This window comes from Emys orbicularis, chromosome 8, assembly GCF_028017835.1.
Source record: "Emys orbicularis isolate rEmyOrb1 chromosome 8, rEmyOrb1.hap1, whole genome shotgun sequence".
NCBI lineage: Eukaryota > Metazoa > Chordata > Testudines > Emydidae > Emys > Emys orbicularis.
This window is the reverse complement of record NC_088690.1, coordinates 95,672,217-95,687,599: the sequence shown is the minus strand read 5'-3', so window position 1 is coordinate 95,687,599 and position 15,383 is coordinate 95,672,217. Positions and strand designations below refer to the sequence as shown.

The following is a 15,383-nucleotide window of genomic DNA, read 5'->3' as shown; positions in this document are numbered from 1 at the left end:
ACAGTTAGTGGTGAGTTAGTGTAGTTGTTACATAGTTAACTTTTAGTTTGACTATTAGCTACAAAAACAATTGTTTTTGTATTTTTTACTAACTTTGTTCATAGATAGTAGGCTCAGCGCTACCAGCTGCTATTCCTTCAGAAACTACTTTTTGAGCAGGAGAAGGCATGGGTCTTAGAGGATATGTGTACACTGAGGTGGGAGAGGGGGGTCCCAGAGCTTGGGCTGCAGCCTGGCTGGATGTCTACACTGCAAATAAACAGATTCTTAGGCTGAGCCCTGTGAGTCCAAATCAGCTGGGCCGGGTCAGCTGCAGGTATCTAATTGCAGTGTTAGGTATGCCCACAGGGACAAGGCCCTCATTATCCTCCTCTCTGTCCACCAGTGTAGTGTCCATATGTTTATTGGTCATGCCTGTACTGGAGTACAGGTATTCTGGAGTATGCAACCATATTCCCACAAGACAACATCCTTTGTCCCCATTTCAAGGGGTTAGATCCTTTGCGAGGAAGATCAACAGGCAAAGGTGGAGGACCAGTTGATCTCGCAAGCAATTTTGTCATCTTCCCCTGATGAGGCAGTCGTCTACACCTTGTCCAACAGACAACTTTAAGGCATTCTGACATCCACTGAAAGGAGCAGTTCAACTGAAGTTCAGAACATTCTGCAGGAAATTCTCAACAAGATTGACTTAAAAGCTAAATGGAAGAGGTTTCCTATTTGGACATCTCAGCATCAGTTATGTCTCCTTCAGCAACACCCATTTCAGCAAAATTGGACTATTTACTAACTCTGAAACCATCTTGATTTTTCAGGTAGTTCCATAAAGTGTTCATCTATCAGCAATATATGCACATCACCCTCCTATCTAGGACTGCACTGTATTTTCGCACCCTAGAGAGGCTAGATTTCTTAAGGGCCTTATTCATGTTTTTCACCCAGTTTGGGAGACATGAGTGTAATATTAACAGTGTTGATGGGTCCCCCATGTGAGCCAATTGCAACCTGCTCCCTATACCACCTATCAGTGAAGCCTTCTTTTTTAGAAGAACTTACACTGACTCAAAGGGAGAGAAGATTCAGACCCCCATGGAAGGTCCCCCGTATGTAGTGTTTCATAAGGACAGGTTTACTTTCAGGCCTCCTTCCAAATTCCTAGCCAGAGTTGCTTCAGAGTTCCATATGAACCAATGTATTCTTCTCCTAGTCGTCTTCCCCAAGCCTCATCAACCGCAGGGGATTTCATATTCTTGATATAGTAAGGGCATTGCCTATTACCTTAACAGGACGGAAACATTTAGGAACACACCTAGATTGTTTGTGACTTTGCTGATAGGTTTAAGGGCCAGGCAGTATACTCCGAGATTATCAAAATGGGTCTCCAGCAGTTGTTTAAGAATTTCTTACAAGCTAGCCAAGTGAGATCCATCTAGCCACATGAGAGTTCATTTCACTAGAGCTCAGGCAACCTTTTCTGCCTGTCTGAAGAATGTACCTATTTCTGAAATGTATAGAGCAGCCATGTGGAACTCAGTCCACGCATTTACAAGATACTATTCTTTGGTAGATGGTTCCAAAAATAATGCCCATTGTGGTAGAGCTGTCCTACAGTCGTTCTTTAAGTAGGACTTCTAGTACCTACCTCCAAGCAAACAGGCAACTGCTGGTTAGTCACCAAGGGTGGAACTGTGATTCTTTCGAGATGTGTTATCCACCTGGATTCCATGATTCACCCTCCTGACCCCGCTACTACAGAGTACTACTCCTCTGGTATTCTATATTGGCAAAGGAACTTAGGGTTGGTTGGGCCTGCGCCACCATTTCTGTTCTCAAGTATGGGGATGTGAGTCCATCTAGAGCACGGATATGGCCTTAAAGGACACTGCTGGCAAAATAATCTGATCTCATGAGCATGGGGTGCACGTACACCTACAGTGAAATCCATCTAGATCAGTGGTTCTCAAACTTTTTTTTTCGTGGACCACTTGAAAATTGCAGAGGGTCTCGGCGGATCACTTACTGATCTTTCCAAATGTTGTTTGTACCGTTAGCTAACTATTGTAAAACACTTTGGATACAAGCGCTATATTAAAAAAAAACTTAATAATAATAAACATTTTTTTGTTCTACAAATAAAAGAGCACAACTCATATTTTAATATCAGTAGTCTTACCTTTCTAATGCAATGAATGTGCCCTCTCTCCCCTGCTGCTGCAGCCCCTAAGCTGGGGCTGGGAAGGAGGGGGTCTCTCCCTCTCTCCCCCACCGCAGCCGCCCCCTAGCTGGGGCTGGGAAAGGGAGGAGGGTCCTCCCCTGCCACAGAGTTGAGTCTGGGAAGGAGGGCCGTCTCTCCCCGGCAGCTGCAGCCCTGGAGCTGGGTGAAGTCGCCTCTTTCTCTGGCTGCCGCAGCCCTGCATGTCCCAAATTCCCTCCACGCCCTCTTCTCACTCCACTACCCCCTTTCACCTACCCCATATTCCCCCCAAGGCCACCACCTCACCTTACATGTGCGTCTTCTCCAGGGTCCAGGCATCTAATTAGTGGAGCCACACCTGCGCGGCTCCACTAATTAGGTGGGTGGCCCTTCATTCTCTTGTGTGCGGCCGCCTAGGCGCACACCTTAGAGGGAACTATCGGTGGACCACCTGAATGGAGCTCGGACCACAGTTTGAGAACCTCTGATCTAGATAACCTCTTGAAGATCCACAGTTACTGTAAGATAAGTAACCATGCTTTGTGTCTAAATAAAGGAGCCTAATAATGATGTCATTTCTTTGCAAGTCCAGTTTAACCATTGATGTCTCTTTAATACCTGGGTCTTAGAACAATTAAAATCAAGTCTCTATCTAAGGCTACCTCTGTAACCACTAACATAGTAAAGCAGCAGTTTTCACTTCAGAGCATGGTCTGTAAATTTCAGACAGCAGTGTTAGGATTGAATTTTCCCATCTGATGACTTTTTATCAAGGTAGAGGAGATAGAAGATTCAGACTTCTAGAGCGAATACTTTTCTAGAGTGGTTTTGGATTTTCTATGTCTTTTGGTAAAAATTTTGGTAACATTGGATTTTTGAGTTTTGAAGTGTATTATGTAAACTACCAGGGAAAACCAGTTCTTCAGTTATCTTCAGGGAAAATAGATATACACCTCTACCTCGATATAACGCTGTCCTTGGGAGCCAAAAAATCTTACCGCGTTATAGGTGAAACCGCGTTATATCAAACTTGCTTTGATCCATCGGAGTGCACAGCCCCGCCCCCCCGGAGTGCTGCTTTACCGCATTATATCCGAATTTGTGTTATATTGGGTAGCATTATATCTGGGTAGAGGTGTATCTTGCAGTTATGTGTTAAATATAACCTAGACCTGACTGTGACCTACATTCTGGTATCCTGTAGCATAGTAGCAGGTGAGCTCACCAGAACAGAAAATCAATCACGTGAATGGGAGCTAGACCAAAATAATACAAGGCACATTATTTCCTAAATGGAGATGTAGTTCAGGCTAGACTTTTACACATTTGGTGGAAACAACAGAAGCAGGTTAGTTAGAGGACAGATGAACTCAGAAGTGGCTCCCCTTCTTTTCCACAGAACTCAACTCTTCCAATCTGTTGGTGTGTGGGTTTTTTTAATGTCTTCCCCTGTGGATATTTCCTCATGCTTCTCTAACGCTGCATACAGTTTTATGAAGCAGCAGCTGCAGAATGAAAATTGACTAGGATCCAGTCAGTTTTACTTCCCCCACAGGGTTCTGATCAGTAGCAGAGACACTTTAATATTTTCAGTTTTACTCTTTGCTGGTTGAGAAAGCAGTAGTATCAAATGCAGAATCACAGCTCTATTGCTGAGTGAGTAGGATGGTACTGTGTCGTTTCTCATTCGGAAGGTTAGCTTTGCAACATTATAAAGCTGGGTTTTTTAACAAAAACTTATATTCTGCAGAAACTGAAAGTTTTAGGCCACTTGCCAGAGAAAGTTTTCTACTGGTGATTGGTGAGTGTGTGGGGTTTTTTAACCTGTTGAACTGCAGTATCATTCATTTAGCATCTGTTTGTTTTCCTCTGTTTCTGTAAAGTGGATAGTGAATAGCTGGAATAGATTAGAAATCTAAATTCTTTGCAGGTCAAATTAGAAAGCATTGTCTTTTTTTCTGGGTGACTTCATATTTTCAATTCTCATGGGTGATATAAAGCAGGCATATAAAATGAATATAGATAAAATTAAACTTGTTGCATGTGCATTCTCTGTTTCAAAATTCTTAGGTGTGTGGTATGGACTGGTGACGAGCGGGTTTTTTTCTACAACCCAACCACTCGTCTCTCTATGTGGGACCGGCCAGAGGACTTAATTGGAAGAGCTGATGTGGACAAAATTATTCAGGAACCTCCTCACAAAAAAGGAATGGAAGAAGGAAAGAAACAAAGTAAGAGGAAAATCATCATTATCGGTCCCCATTCTCCCCATCACCACCTTCATAGGATTAATAGAGAGACAATGAACAACTTTTCACACAAGCTCCATTTTGTGCTTATTTTCAAAATGAGCATAAAAAATAAGTGATAGAACTGTAAGCCGACTTTGAAAAATGAGGTGTAATTATGAAAACTGAGACAACTAAGTTAAAAAGCTGATTGGGATAGTAAATTGCAGATATATAAAGTGCTTAGAAAAAAGGTCCAAGAGAATAAAGGGGATGTTAATGACAGGAGAAATGTTATGTCTGATAAAAGAAAATATGTATGAAAACCGACTAAAGGAACAGACATTCTTTATTGAGAAGAAAGGTGTAGAAATGGTTAAAAAAAATTATAGAAAACAGGAATAGATTTTTAGGCCAACAAAAAGCAGACAAAGATCTAATCACAAAGATAAGACTGGAGCATTGAAAGAAGGGAATTAAATTAACGTTGACTGAAATAAAATTCTGCAGTGATCAGAAATTGTATTTATTTCTGGCGGTTGGGCAGCATTGTTTTCATTAAGAAGCTACTGAAGTAAGACTATTGGGCATAATTTCTAATAAATCATCCAAGAATGATAGACTTGCGCATTTAGGAGGGAAAGGCTATTTTTGGGTGGGGAGAGATAAGGGAGATTTAATTCTAAAGACAGTAGTGCAAAATATTACTTTGCAATTAAAAGATATAAATGGGCTCCATGAAGCATTTACAAAGGCACATTTTAGCCTCAATTTGTTTTGGAAATGTGAGGTAGATGTTTAATTCCTTTAAAATACAAAACTGACCACAAATCATGGAGTGCAGTGTTTCTCAAACTTTTTATGCTGGCGACCCATAAGGACTTAAAAGAAAAAAATCATTAACCCCCTCCCCACTAGAAAAAATTGCGACCTTCTACCTTCAGCCCCACTCAGGGCAGAGGGCTCGGGGCTTCAGCCAGGCTGGGGGCTTGAGGAGTTCCCGCTTGCAGCTTTCTGCCCTGGTGAACCCAATGAAGTGGAGTGGTGACGCACTGTTTGATAACTGCTGATGTTGTGTTTTCTTCCAACTTATACTAAATTGCATCCCAGTCTTACAGTCAGATCCATGGGGGGAGGAAAGTGGGCCACCTACACAGTCCCCTGGGCTTCTTGTTGGGTTTAGGGATGATAGTTTGATTACTTAATTTTACTAAAACGAATGAGCTCAGCATTTTGAGTTTGTATATTTATGGTTTGGTTCTATTTTCTGCATGCAAGTGTATAAAACACAAATGAAAATAGAGTTCTTAAATCTTGTTATGGGAAAGGGATTTTAAATGTAATTAGAGAGTAGATTTCATAAGAACTAATCCCTTCTGTTGAATGAATGGAAAATAGAATATGGAAGAGAATTGTTTTGTGGCTAATATTACAAAACCAGGGTGTTGGCACTTGCTATAACAATCTGATTTATAGGGACAATTCAAGATGGAGACTTAAGCATAATGCCGTAGTGACAAAAATTATCAAGCTCCGATGATATTTCTCTAAAACTGAATGAAGAATGGCATCTAATTTCCTTCAAAATAATGGGTTAAAATTGTGATCAAGCAGCTTCATATGGTATGCAAGAGGCTTCAGGCATAAGTTGTGAACTTTTCTTTACTTCACCTAGAAGACTGTTAATGAAACTTATCTTACAGTTAAAGAAGATCATGAATCAGCAGAGGAAACAAATGATGATGAGCCTATTAAAACAAAGAAGCGAAAGTAAGTTAATCTTGAAAACTTTTATATGGACTTAGTCTAGATATAGAAGGCTCTGTCCTGGTCTCAGCAGCACTCATGCAACCCTGTTGAAGGCAATGGCATTGCCCTGGTATAACTGAACAGGATTACTTTAGATGTCTGCTACCTTTCTTGCTAATGTTACTTAGTTTGAGGGTTTTAGAGCTGGATAGAATTCATGTTGAGAGAGAATTCCATCTTCTGTGGAAGTTATAAATAATAAATGTGTGTTTGTGATAGAAGCTATCTGTGATAGCCTGATCTCCCTCAGGAGCATTTTGAGCTGTCTTTACATTATACAGTTCTGTGGTATTGGCATATGCCACTCATTTGCCCAGCTTGTGTTCACTCTGTTTGCACAAGTTTTTGTTGCCCAAAAAAGACAGTAGTATGGATTTCTGAGCTGGAGTTTTTCTATAAAAAGGCTGTTTTGACTGTGCTATAACATCATGAGTGATTGTTTTTGGTTTGTTTGGTTTACAGAAAATCAGGGCAAATTTTATTGCTCCTAGAGCTATATGCCTTGTTACAAGTATAACTACTCCCATCTTGGTATTTTGTGTCATTTGATGTAATCATGAGGTAGATCCTGGTTATGACTGTGAGAATTTAGAATAATACTTCTGGGAACCAAGAATGTCTCAGTAAATATCCCTAGAGGAGCAGTGTATTTTTGAAAAATGTCTTAACAAAGCGGATTATTTGGTGGTTGGTTTTTTTGGGGTTTTTTTTGGCAGTTCCCCCCTTAAACTCAATTTGATCTACATTATAAATGTTATAAACTTGCTCAATCATGTCCTTTTTAACTCAATAAACAAAGCCTGGTGTTTTTAACAAAGAGGTAGAATGTAAATAGAATATAAAACAAAAGATGGATTAAACCTACTTTTCTTTTTAGTGATTTTACATTTTCTTTTGTGATTTGCTTGATAATACTTAAAATCTGAATGCCTTGTTTGTGTTTATTCACTCTGATGTTTCAGCCTTTGACAAACATCTTGCAATGGTTTGTACAAGCCTGTATTGCTGGAACGATCTAAAATTTCTGTTCTATTTGTGATGCAGTTCGATATCTTAACTGCAGTGTTAACATCACTTCTAAGAGGATACTGTATGTTTCATTTTTACAGGAAAGATGACAACAAAGACATTGATTCAGACAAGGAGGCTGCCATGGAAGCTGAAATAAAAGCTGCACGTGAGAGGGCCATTGTCCCTCTGGAGGCTCGAATGAAACAGTTCAAGGATATGCTGCTAGAGAGAGGGGTCAGAGGAACTATCCTTTTGACAATAAAGTAGAACCTTGTTAATTCTTACTTTGCTAATTTGCAAGCCTAATAATTCTCATACACGCAAAAGCAGTCTCATCCCACTTCTGAGGAAAGATTGAACACGAGACGGGGCTGTGATTACTAAAATCATCACAGTTATTCTAAATAATTAAAACTGAACTAAGTTGTCAATATAAGTGAACCAAATATTCTGTGATACATTATCTTTTCCTTTCATATCTCCTGATTCTTTAAGCCACAATCAGTGTGAATTAGCACGATTTTGTTATATATTTAATTTTCCAATGTTAGTTTTCAAGATTCAGCTGATGTACAGGAAAGAGAAGGGGATAAATCCCTGCCCCGAAGACTTTTCTATTTAAAAAAGTATGTAGTATATTGACAGGTCAAAACATAGGTAGGGAGGTGGAGATTTTTCAGAGGCACAGAAGTCATATTAGGCACCCAGTACCCATTGAAAATCAGTGGGAGTTGAGCCCCTCATTCCTGTTTGTTCTTTTAAAATCTTCCCATGATCACAACATGAAAGGAGAAAAACTTTTGCCTCATCTTTCCTTAGACTATTCTGCTAACATTGAAAACTAGCCATTTCTTTTTTAATTAAACTGAGTTTGAGGCTTGTTCAATACCAATTGACTTTTATAGATGCATTGGCTTCCTAGAATGGTAGCAATGTTTATATGCAAAAGAGAAGAGGTTCCAAATTTGAAGTGATGCCTGTACATCTTTTGTTTTGATCCACAGCAGTGGCATTTTAGGGTTATTCCAAAAAAGCTCAGTTGAGATCAGCTTACAGATAGGCATTTTTTCAATACAAAGATCCATTTGTGTATGAGAAACTTTTAATTTAAAAACTCAGAACATTTAGCAAAGGAACAGAGCAGTCATGGGAAATCAAAATGCAAAGCTTGAAGGTTCTCTTCTGATGTAGTGATTTTTAAATGCCACGCAGTAGTGGTTATTTTAATGAGTAATTAGATGTGTGTTACTTCTATGTAATTATGTAGAAGTTTTCAGAGCCAATTAGTGTGGAAATTTGCCATGCTAACCTCCCACCGCTTGTCATCTATTAGTGATGAAAACTTCAGGATGGATTTCGGTTATGTCTTCTTTTTAACAGATGTCCTGTAGATTTCAAGCAAAATACGCAACCTTTGTATCTTTGGGGGAACTTAATTACCAGGCAAAATCCAGTCTATTTTTTACTTTTTAAAGGTTTCTGCCTTTTCAACCTGGGAGAAGGAGCTGCACAAGATAGTTTTCGATCCTCGGTACTTGCTTCTCAATCCTAAAGAAAGGAAACAGGTAATAGAAAAGGTTAATTAACTTCAAGACATACATATCATTAAAAATAATTTTTGAGTGGAAGTATAGTTCTTTAAAACCTCCCCTTTGAGGACCTGTATTGCAAATGTCTTTGTTTGTTTGTTTGTTTTTTATGCTTTATTTTCAACAAAGAGCAGGAGCTGGTACTTCCTCTGGTGGTAAGATTTATTTCTTGCTGCAATGAAAGTTATATATAGCCAGGAGGCTGCCAAAAAAACAGGTGCAGCAGAGAGCATCTTCATTGTCACACCAAAATATTAATAGAATGAATAATGAACACATTAAAAATCTGAGCAATGAAAAATTCAAGCACAGGCTTTATTATAAGGCAGACTCAGTTCAGGAATCCTTTCCCCAAATGAAGGAAGAAAAGTGGAAAAAAATTGAAAAGCTTAGGAGAGGAATAAGCCCCTTTTCTTAACATATGACCCAGAAATGTTTCAACTTTATTTTTGTATTAGTATATTTAAATCCTCCAAGTAAGTCTCAGGTTAACAAACAAGTTATGGGGGGAAATGTTCATATGACGACAAATACTACTGTATTACACCACTTCCCATACATGCATTGGGAATGGATTCTGAGTGTATTACAGAAGCTATTCCAATCTCTACAGTACATGCAAATATGTGAGTGTTGCATAAATGAATGGTCTCTATTATAATGGTAATTAATCCCTTAGTGTAAGTATTTAGGATTATGCAAGATGCCCATGCTAATATAAAATGTATCAGTTGTTAGGGGAAAGGAGAAGTTCTGTTCTCTTGTAAAGAGGTATCTAACAAGGATGGATTAGTAATTCCTTCCAAAATAATGGGGGGGGGGTGTATAAATATATAAGAATGAATGAAAGGAAAATGGTATTGGTTATTTGGATATTTGAGTACTGCCAGGGGTACATCTACTAGCAGAACTTGGGAAGGTATGGTAAAATGGCTTCCTTTGGAATTGTCCTGCAATTGGAGAACTAAATGTTGGGCCCGGGCCCCAGGGGGTCATACAGAGACCATCCGTGAGTGTGAGATTTCCTCACTAATATGAGGTCAGATCTGCAGGTTTGCTAGGCCAAAGCAGGCATACCCTTCCACAGACTATTTGGGCAAACTCTGCAAGTTGAAACACATGAAGTTTTCTTTCTCTTCGCCTTCCTTTCCCTCATTGGGGATAATATGACTCCAAATTTGTACATTTGATGTCTTATTGGTATTTCTCTAGGTATTTGACCAGTATGTGAAGACCAGAGCAGAAGAAGAGCGCAAGGAAAAGAAAAACAAAATAATGCAGGCCAAGGAGGATTTCAAGAAAATGATGGAAGAAGCAAAGTTTAATCCAAGGTAGGTGGCTTATTTCACATTCACATGTGAAAGCTTTTACCAGGTCAAAATACACTTTATTTTTCAGTAGGTAATTTAACCCCCCTTTTGCTCCTTTCTCTTTCAAAACTGTAAAAGAAGGGGGAAATGAACTCTAGGAAAATCTTGGGCCTGTTGAAATGTATTATTTTCTTCTGCATGATTATAGGCTCCCTAACCAACAGAGTGCTGGAATTTGGGGGTTTCTGATGTTTGATATATTATAATTCACTGGTTCAGAATGTGAAAAAATCCCCAGCACATGGCTGGATGGTGAGAAAGGGCTCTTTTTTTTTTTTTTTTTCAATGAGTGTTCTCATGCAGCTCTTGTAGCCTTTGCGGATCGTACTGGCCTGTGAGAAGTTTTCCTTGTAGCAGAAAATCACTGTGTACGTGTTTGGGTTTGTTTGTTCTTTACCTTCAGTGAAAAAGTGTATATCGTATATTTGTGGCTGTGTAGATATCATACACAGTATTACAGAAAATATTAATTCTGCAGTATAAAAATCACAATGAATCTATGCCATCCAGGGGTATCTATTGCAGTAAGTGTTTTGGTGTTTTTAGCATGGATACTAGATATTCTAGATTATGGTGCCAAGATGCCTGAATTGTTCATGTTCATAGTTCTCGCCCAAACAACTCATAACCATCCTTATGTCACTTAATAGCTTATAAGCATTATATTTTACATTAGATGTATTTCAGTGTCACTTCTAACCTAGATCAGACAGGAATTCTTTTATGTTAAAACAGTTCATTTGGTTCACTTCAACTTCATGGATTCAGCGACATACATTGAAATGTGCTGGAAGCCAGCAAGTGCAGGCTTTAGGCTAACCAGCATGATTGACTTCACATTTGTAAAAACAATCATCAATCAGTGTTTATAGACATCCAATAAGGGAAGTTGTCAGGAAAATTACATTTTTTGGCAGCTGTGGGATTTTGAGTATTTAAAATACATGAATAGGTGTGCTAAATATGTCCTTCAGAATGATTGACTTTAGTACTTTGCAATCCAAGAAAAACTAAAACTCTTATCTCGGTGAGTGTTTATGTATACCAAGACAAAAGCTGTTTTCGCACAGAAAAAAAAATAAAAATGGGAGAGAAGAATATAATCTCCAGATGAGGGACTTCATGTTTTGTTTTACCCTATCCTTCATCTTCTAGTGTCAGTTGTTTGTCTAAGGCATTGCTGCACTTCCATGTGTGTCAACTACTTTAAAAAAATCATCTATCCCAGTCTAACATGCTCAAGTTTGTATTCCACTCTTTTTATACAGCTCGTGTTCTTCAGTACAGCTGTACATTCACTTTCTAATCTTTTTGAACAAGCTATCAAATTTTCTTCTTGTTTTAATTTACCCTACAGCAACAGTAGGCGGGATTTTCCAAGTCTAATTATTTCCATGCTGTGATGAACACATTCGTATGATTATAAGTGTCTCACGTATTCTTGGGGCCAGATTTGCATCAGATCTTGGAAAAAGCACAGTAGTGTTTTTTTTCGAGGTAAGTGGCAGTACTATATTTACTGCACATCTGAGATTGGAATCTGGCCCTGGAGGTGAGAGAACTGTAAAGAAAATGCTACAGAGATAATGGGTGGAAAGCCCTGCACTACTGCACCTGCTCAGTGTTAAAAATATCCCAACTCCTTGTGTCATAAGGTTAAACTATATAATGTTCATTGCAGGAAAATTAATTTATCCAGTGTTCTACATTGACTAACACCAAATGTTGAATTTCTCAATGTCACTCTTAGCACAGTTTGGCTGCAAGTGAGTGCATGTAAATTTTAGATCACACAGCTGTGAAATATCTGGATAGGCTGGACTACAGTGTTAATCCACAAAAAGTTAAGGTGTTCTAAACAATTGAATTAAGTAAATTTATTTTCTTTGGTTGCATTGTAATCTTTTTCCTAAACTTGCACACTTGCACAGATAATTTATGAATAAGTCTTGAACAAAATTCTTCTGTGTCTGCTTAACCCAACTCCTCCTCCTCTGTAGTTTATTGATCAATTATCTGCATAGTGAGAACAGAGGGTTTGGTTTTTTTTTAATTGTATTTTGGCACGTGATCTAGCAGAAGAGATGGTGTTTTCTGTTGAACCTACTTCACAGCAAAGATAGCTCGAACAAATCAGTTCACTTGCCATTTTGTTACAGAGCTACTTTTAGTGAATTTGCAGCCAAGCATGCTAAAGACTCGAGATTCAAGGCAATTGAAAAGATGAAAGATCGAGAGGCCTTGTTTAATGAGTTTATCACAGCGGCAAGAAAGAAGGAGAAGGAAGATTCGAAGACCAGAGGTGAGAAGGTAAGGAAAGTGGCTTTAGTTCCAGTGGCGTGAGGCGGGGAGGGGCTTGAATGGGATGGGACAAAGCCAGTACTTGGTTTCCAGTGTTCTTTCACTGAGATGTTTGTTCCCCAGCCTTACAGCTTTTAAAATACAAATATTTGACTACTGCTTTTTTATGGCCTTTTAAATTAATCTTCTTAATTTTGCAGATATATCAACTTTTAGGCAATGCAAATACATTGATAATTCATTATATTAAAAAAAAACAAAAAGCCACATCATGCTGTTTTAACTGGAATGATACTTGTCTTTTTTTTAAAAAAGGTGACATCCTGGAGGATGAAAAGGATGCTTATCCTCTTTGGGTAGAAAACCCAGAACTGGCCATTACCTTCCTCTTCTCTCAGTGGTGGCAATAAGATTTCAGAATTCTTTGTAGACTAAGACTACACCATTTAAATTTTAAAAAGCTGCTTTATCTCCTTTTCTACCTAAAAGGTAGCACTTTAGTGACTTTCTAATCTTTCAGTAAACATACCTTAAGTATAAATTACTGCTTATCAGAATTAAAGGTCGACTATTAAAGATTAATGAATTCCAAATGTCATTTGGCTGCGATGTCAATACTCAGGAGCAAGCGCTCACCACTGGGAAAACAGACTGCTATGGAGGTGGCATCAATAGTGTTACCATCAGAATATGCAGCCACTTTCCTAAATGTCCCTGTGTGTTGTGTGAATGGAGAAAAATAACCTTTGAAGCCTAATCATTTTTGACATTTAAAATCTCCAACATTTATTGTGTAAAACAGAGCTAGTGTAAATTCCACTTATTAGGAAGCAGTGGTGAGAGAGTAGCATGACACTTGTAGAAGAGAAAATGCTGTGGCATACAAGAATTGGAATACCTTAATAATTGAAATAGCAATTTTGGATAAATATTGCCAAAGTAAAGAATTTGATTCTTCTAATTAAATGCATTATTGGTTTTTAAATGTAAATAAATTACATTTATTCTATTGCTGATGTTTTCAATAAATGATTATGCTTTCAGAGAAAACGAATGAAATCTAATTGAAAACTATACCTAAACTTTTACATACTGTATTTGAACCTCAAATGTGGAATTTTAAAACACTGTTTTTGCACCATAGCAATAGTCTAGTTGAAAGTTTAAAGAGATGTAAATGCTTTTAGTTTTAATGTTGCATGATTATTCTAAATTAGACAAGTTAAAAGAAGAAAGATTGTATTTCTCTTTGTACTTGAAACTAATGTTCTTTCTCCAAAAGCCTTTTGTAACCATTTTATGTATTCTGTTTTATAACAAGTGGATAGACTTTACAGTTATGTGCTGTGCGGCCTGTCAATCAGTTCAGTCTGACAGCTGTCAATCACTGACACGCAAAGTATTATGGGATTCCCTAGTGAGGAAAGAATTGGTATCTCTGTGTGGTGACTTTAGCCTCCCGCAGTTCCGGTACTTTACATTTTTTTAGCTTTTTCCTTGTGAAGTGATGAGAGTTGTGCCCAGAATGTGTTGACTGAAAAAAAAAAAAAATCTAAATACACCTGCAGTATTTTCAGCCTTATTTTTGTTTGCTTTTTAAAAAAATGTAAAATAAAATAAAATAAGGCAGCTAAATTGTAAAGTGAAGCTTTCTCAGCCAATATTAAAAATCCAAAGATTTTCTATAAAGAAGATAAGCTCTCCACAGAAATCTTTAAAGTAAGAGTTTGAAATATGGTTTTGATTTCCTCAGTTGAGATTTATTATACTAAACAGTGCCATGGGAGCCTCTCTTTCAGATGGTCATATAGTCGTTTTTATCACTGTAATGAGTCAAATCCTGCCCACCTTTACTCATATGAGTAAGTGGAACTTCATAGGTACTATTCAAGTGAGTAAGGTGAGTGAAGTTTGGCTCAGTGTGTGAATTTTCATGGTGAAGAAATGAAGGAATCCAGTGTAATATGGGCTGGTAACATGGAAGCTTTTCTGCAAGTAGTCATCACACTGACCCAGAGCACTTCCTGTCTTCCTCTGGCCTCTCCTCAAAATAGACATTGCAAGAAAACTAGCATAAAAGGCCAACAAACTCAATCTAAGCTGAAGTCTCAGCCATATGTATACTCACTTTGCCAAGATTATAAGGTTAGTGCATTAACTTTGTTCCATGTAACCCTGATTATCCTATATTAATAGCTTCCTACCTGCCATTCTGCTCTAGTTTAGGCATTGCACTCTGTGCTTTCTCAGTTCAGGACACTTAAGTTGGCAACATCTTAAGCCCTTACATAGCAAGATGACAAAATTTTGTCATGTTATTGTTTTAATTAATGGCTTGTTAATATCCTTCCCCACCTATTGACTTGAGGCAGCCTGTCTTAGTGCACTGCCTTGTGCTATGTGCATATAATCAAGGATGTTTTTGGGTGCTGAAACAGTCTTATTCTGTCCTCTGTGTTAAGACTGTTGAAAATGGCATTGCATTTTCTGAGGAAGAAAGCTACTGGCTACATGATCTCATTTACTACTAAACAGGCCAGTAGTAAAGTAACAGTCAGCTAAGACAATGTCAGTTCCTTCTTGGCTGAAGAAAATGTACTAAGTTGTGAGATCATGCTGGCTTTAAAGGAGGAGAGGAGGGAAGACAGCTAACTTTTTTCTGTAGTAACACGGAAAAATGTTGTTTTGATTCTTGAGCTGGAGCTAGTGCCAATGTATTACTATTTGCAGTTGTGCTTTGGTTGTGCAGTATTTTAGTCTCCTTTCTCTTTGTAAGAGGAACCACTGCATATTGTGGACTCTCACCGGGCTCTCGGGATGGATTAATGAATAGCCAGTGACCAGTGTAAAAAGGAAGCAGAAATACTGTCTCTGTCTCTGT

The 15,383-nt window shown here is 38.2% G+C and overlaps 1 protein-coding gene across 1 annotated transcript in view; it reads left to right on the top strand.

The window, feature by feature from the left end:
• The window catches only part of TCERG1 (transcription elongation regulator 1), a 50,102-nt gene that overhangs the window by 23,012 nt on the left and 11,707 nt on the right, over positions 1–15,383 (top strand). The window contains exons 11-16 of the mRNA XM_065410147.1: positions 4,265–4,425; positions 6,126–6,192; positions 7,341–7,476; positions 8,718–8,807; positions 10,044–10,162; positions 12,361–12,511. Of these exons, the coding sequence (XP_065266219.1) occupies positions 4,265–4,425; positions 6,126–6,192; positions 7,341–7,476; positions 8,718–8,807; positions 10,044–10,162; positions 12,361–12,511 (724 nt within the window). The remainder of the gene's footprint in view (positions 1–4,264; positions 4,426–6,125; positions 6,193–7,340; positions 7,477–8,717; positions 8,808–10,043; positions 10,163–12,360; positions 12,512–15,383) is intronic.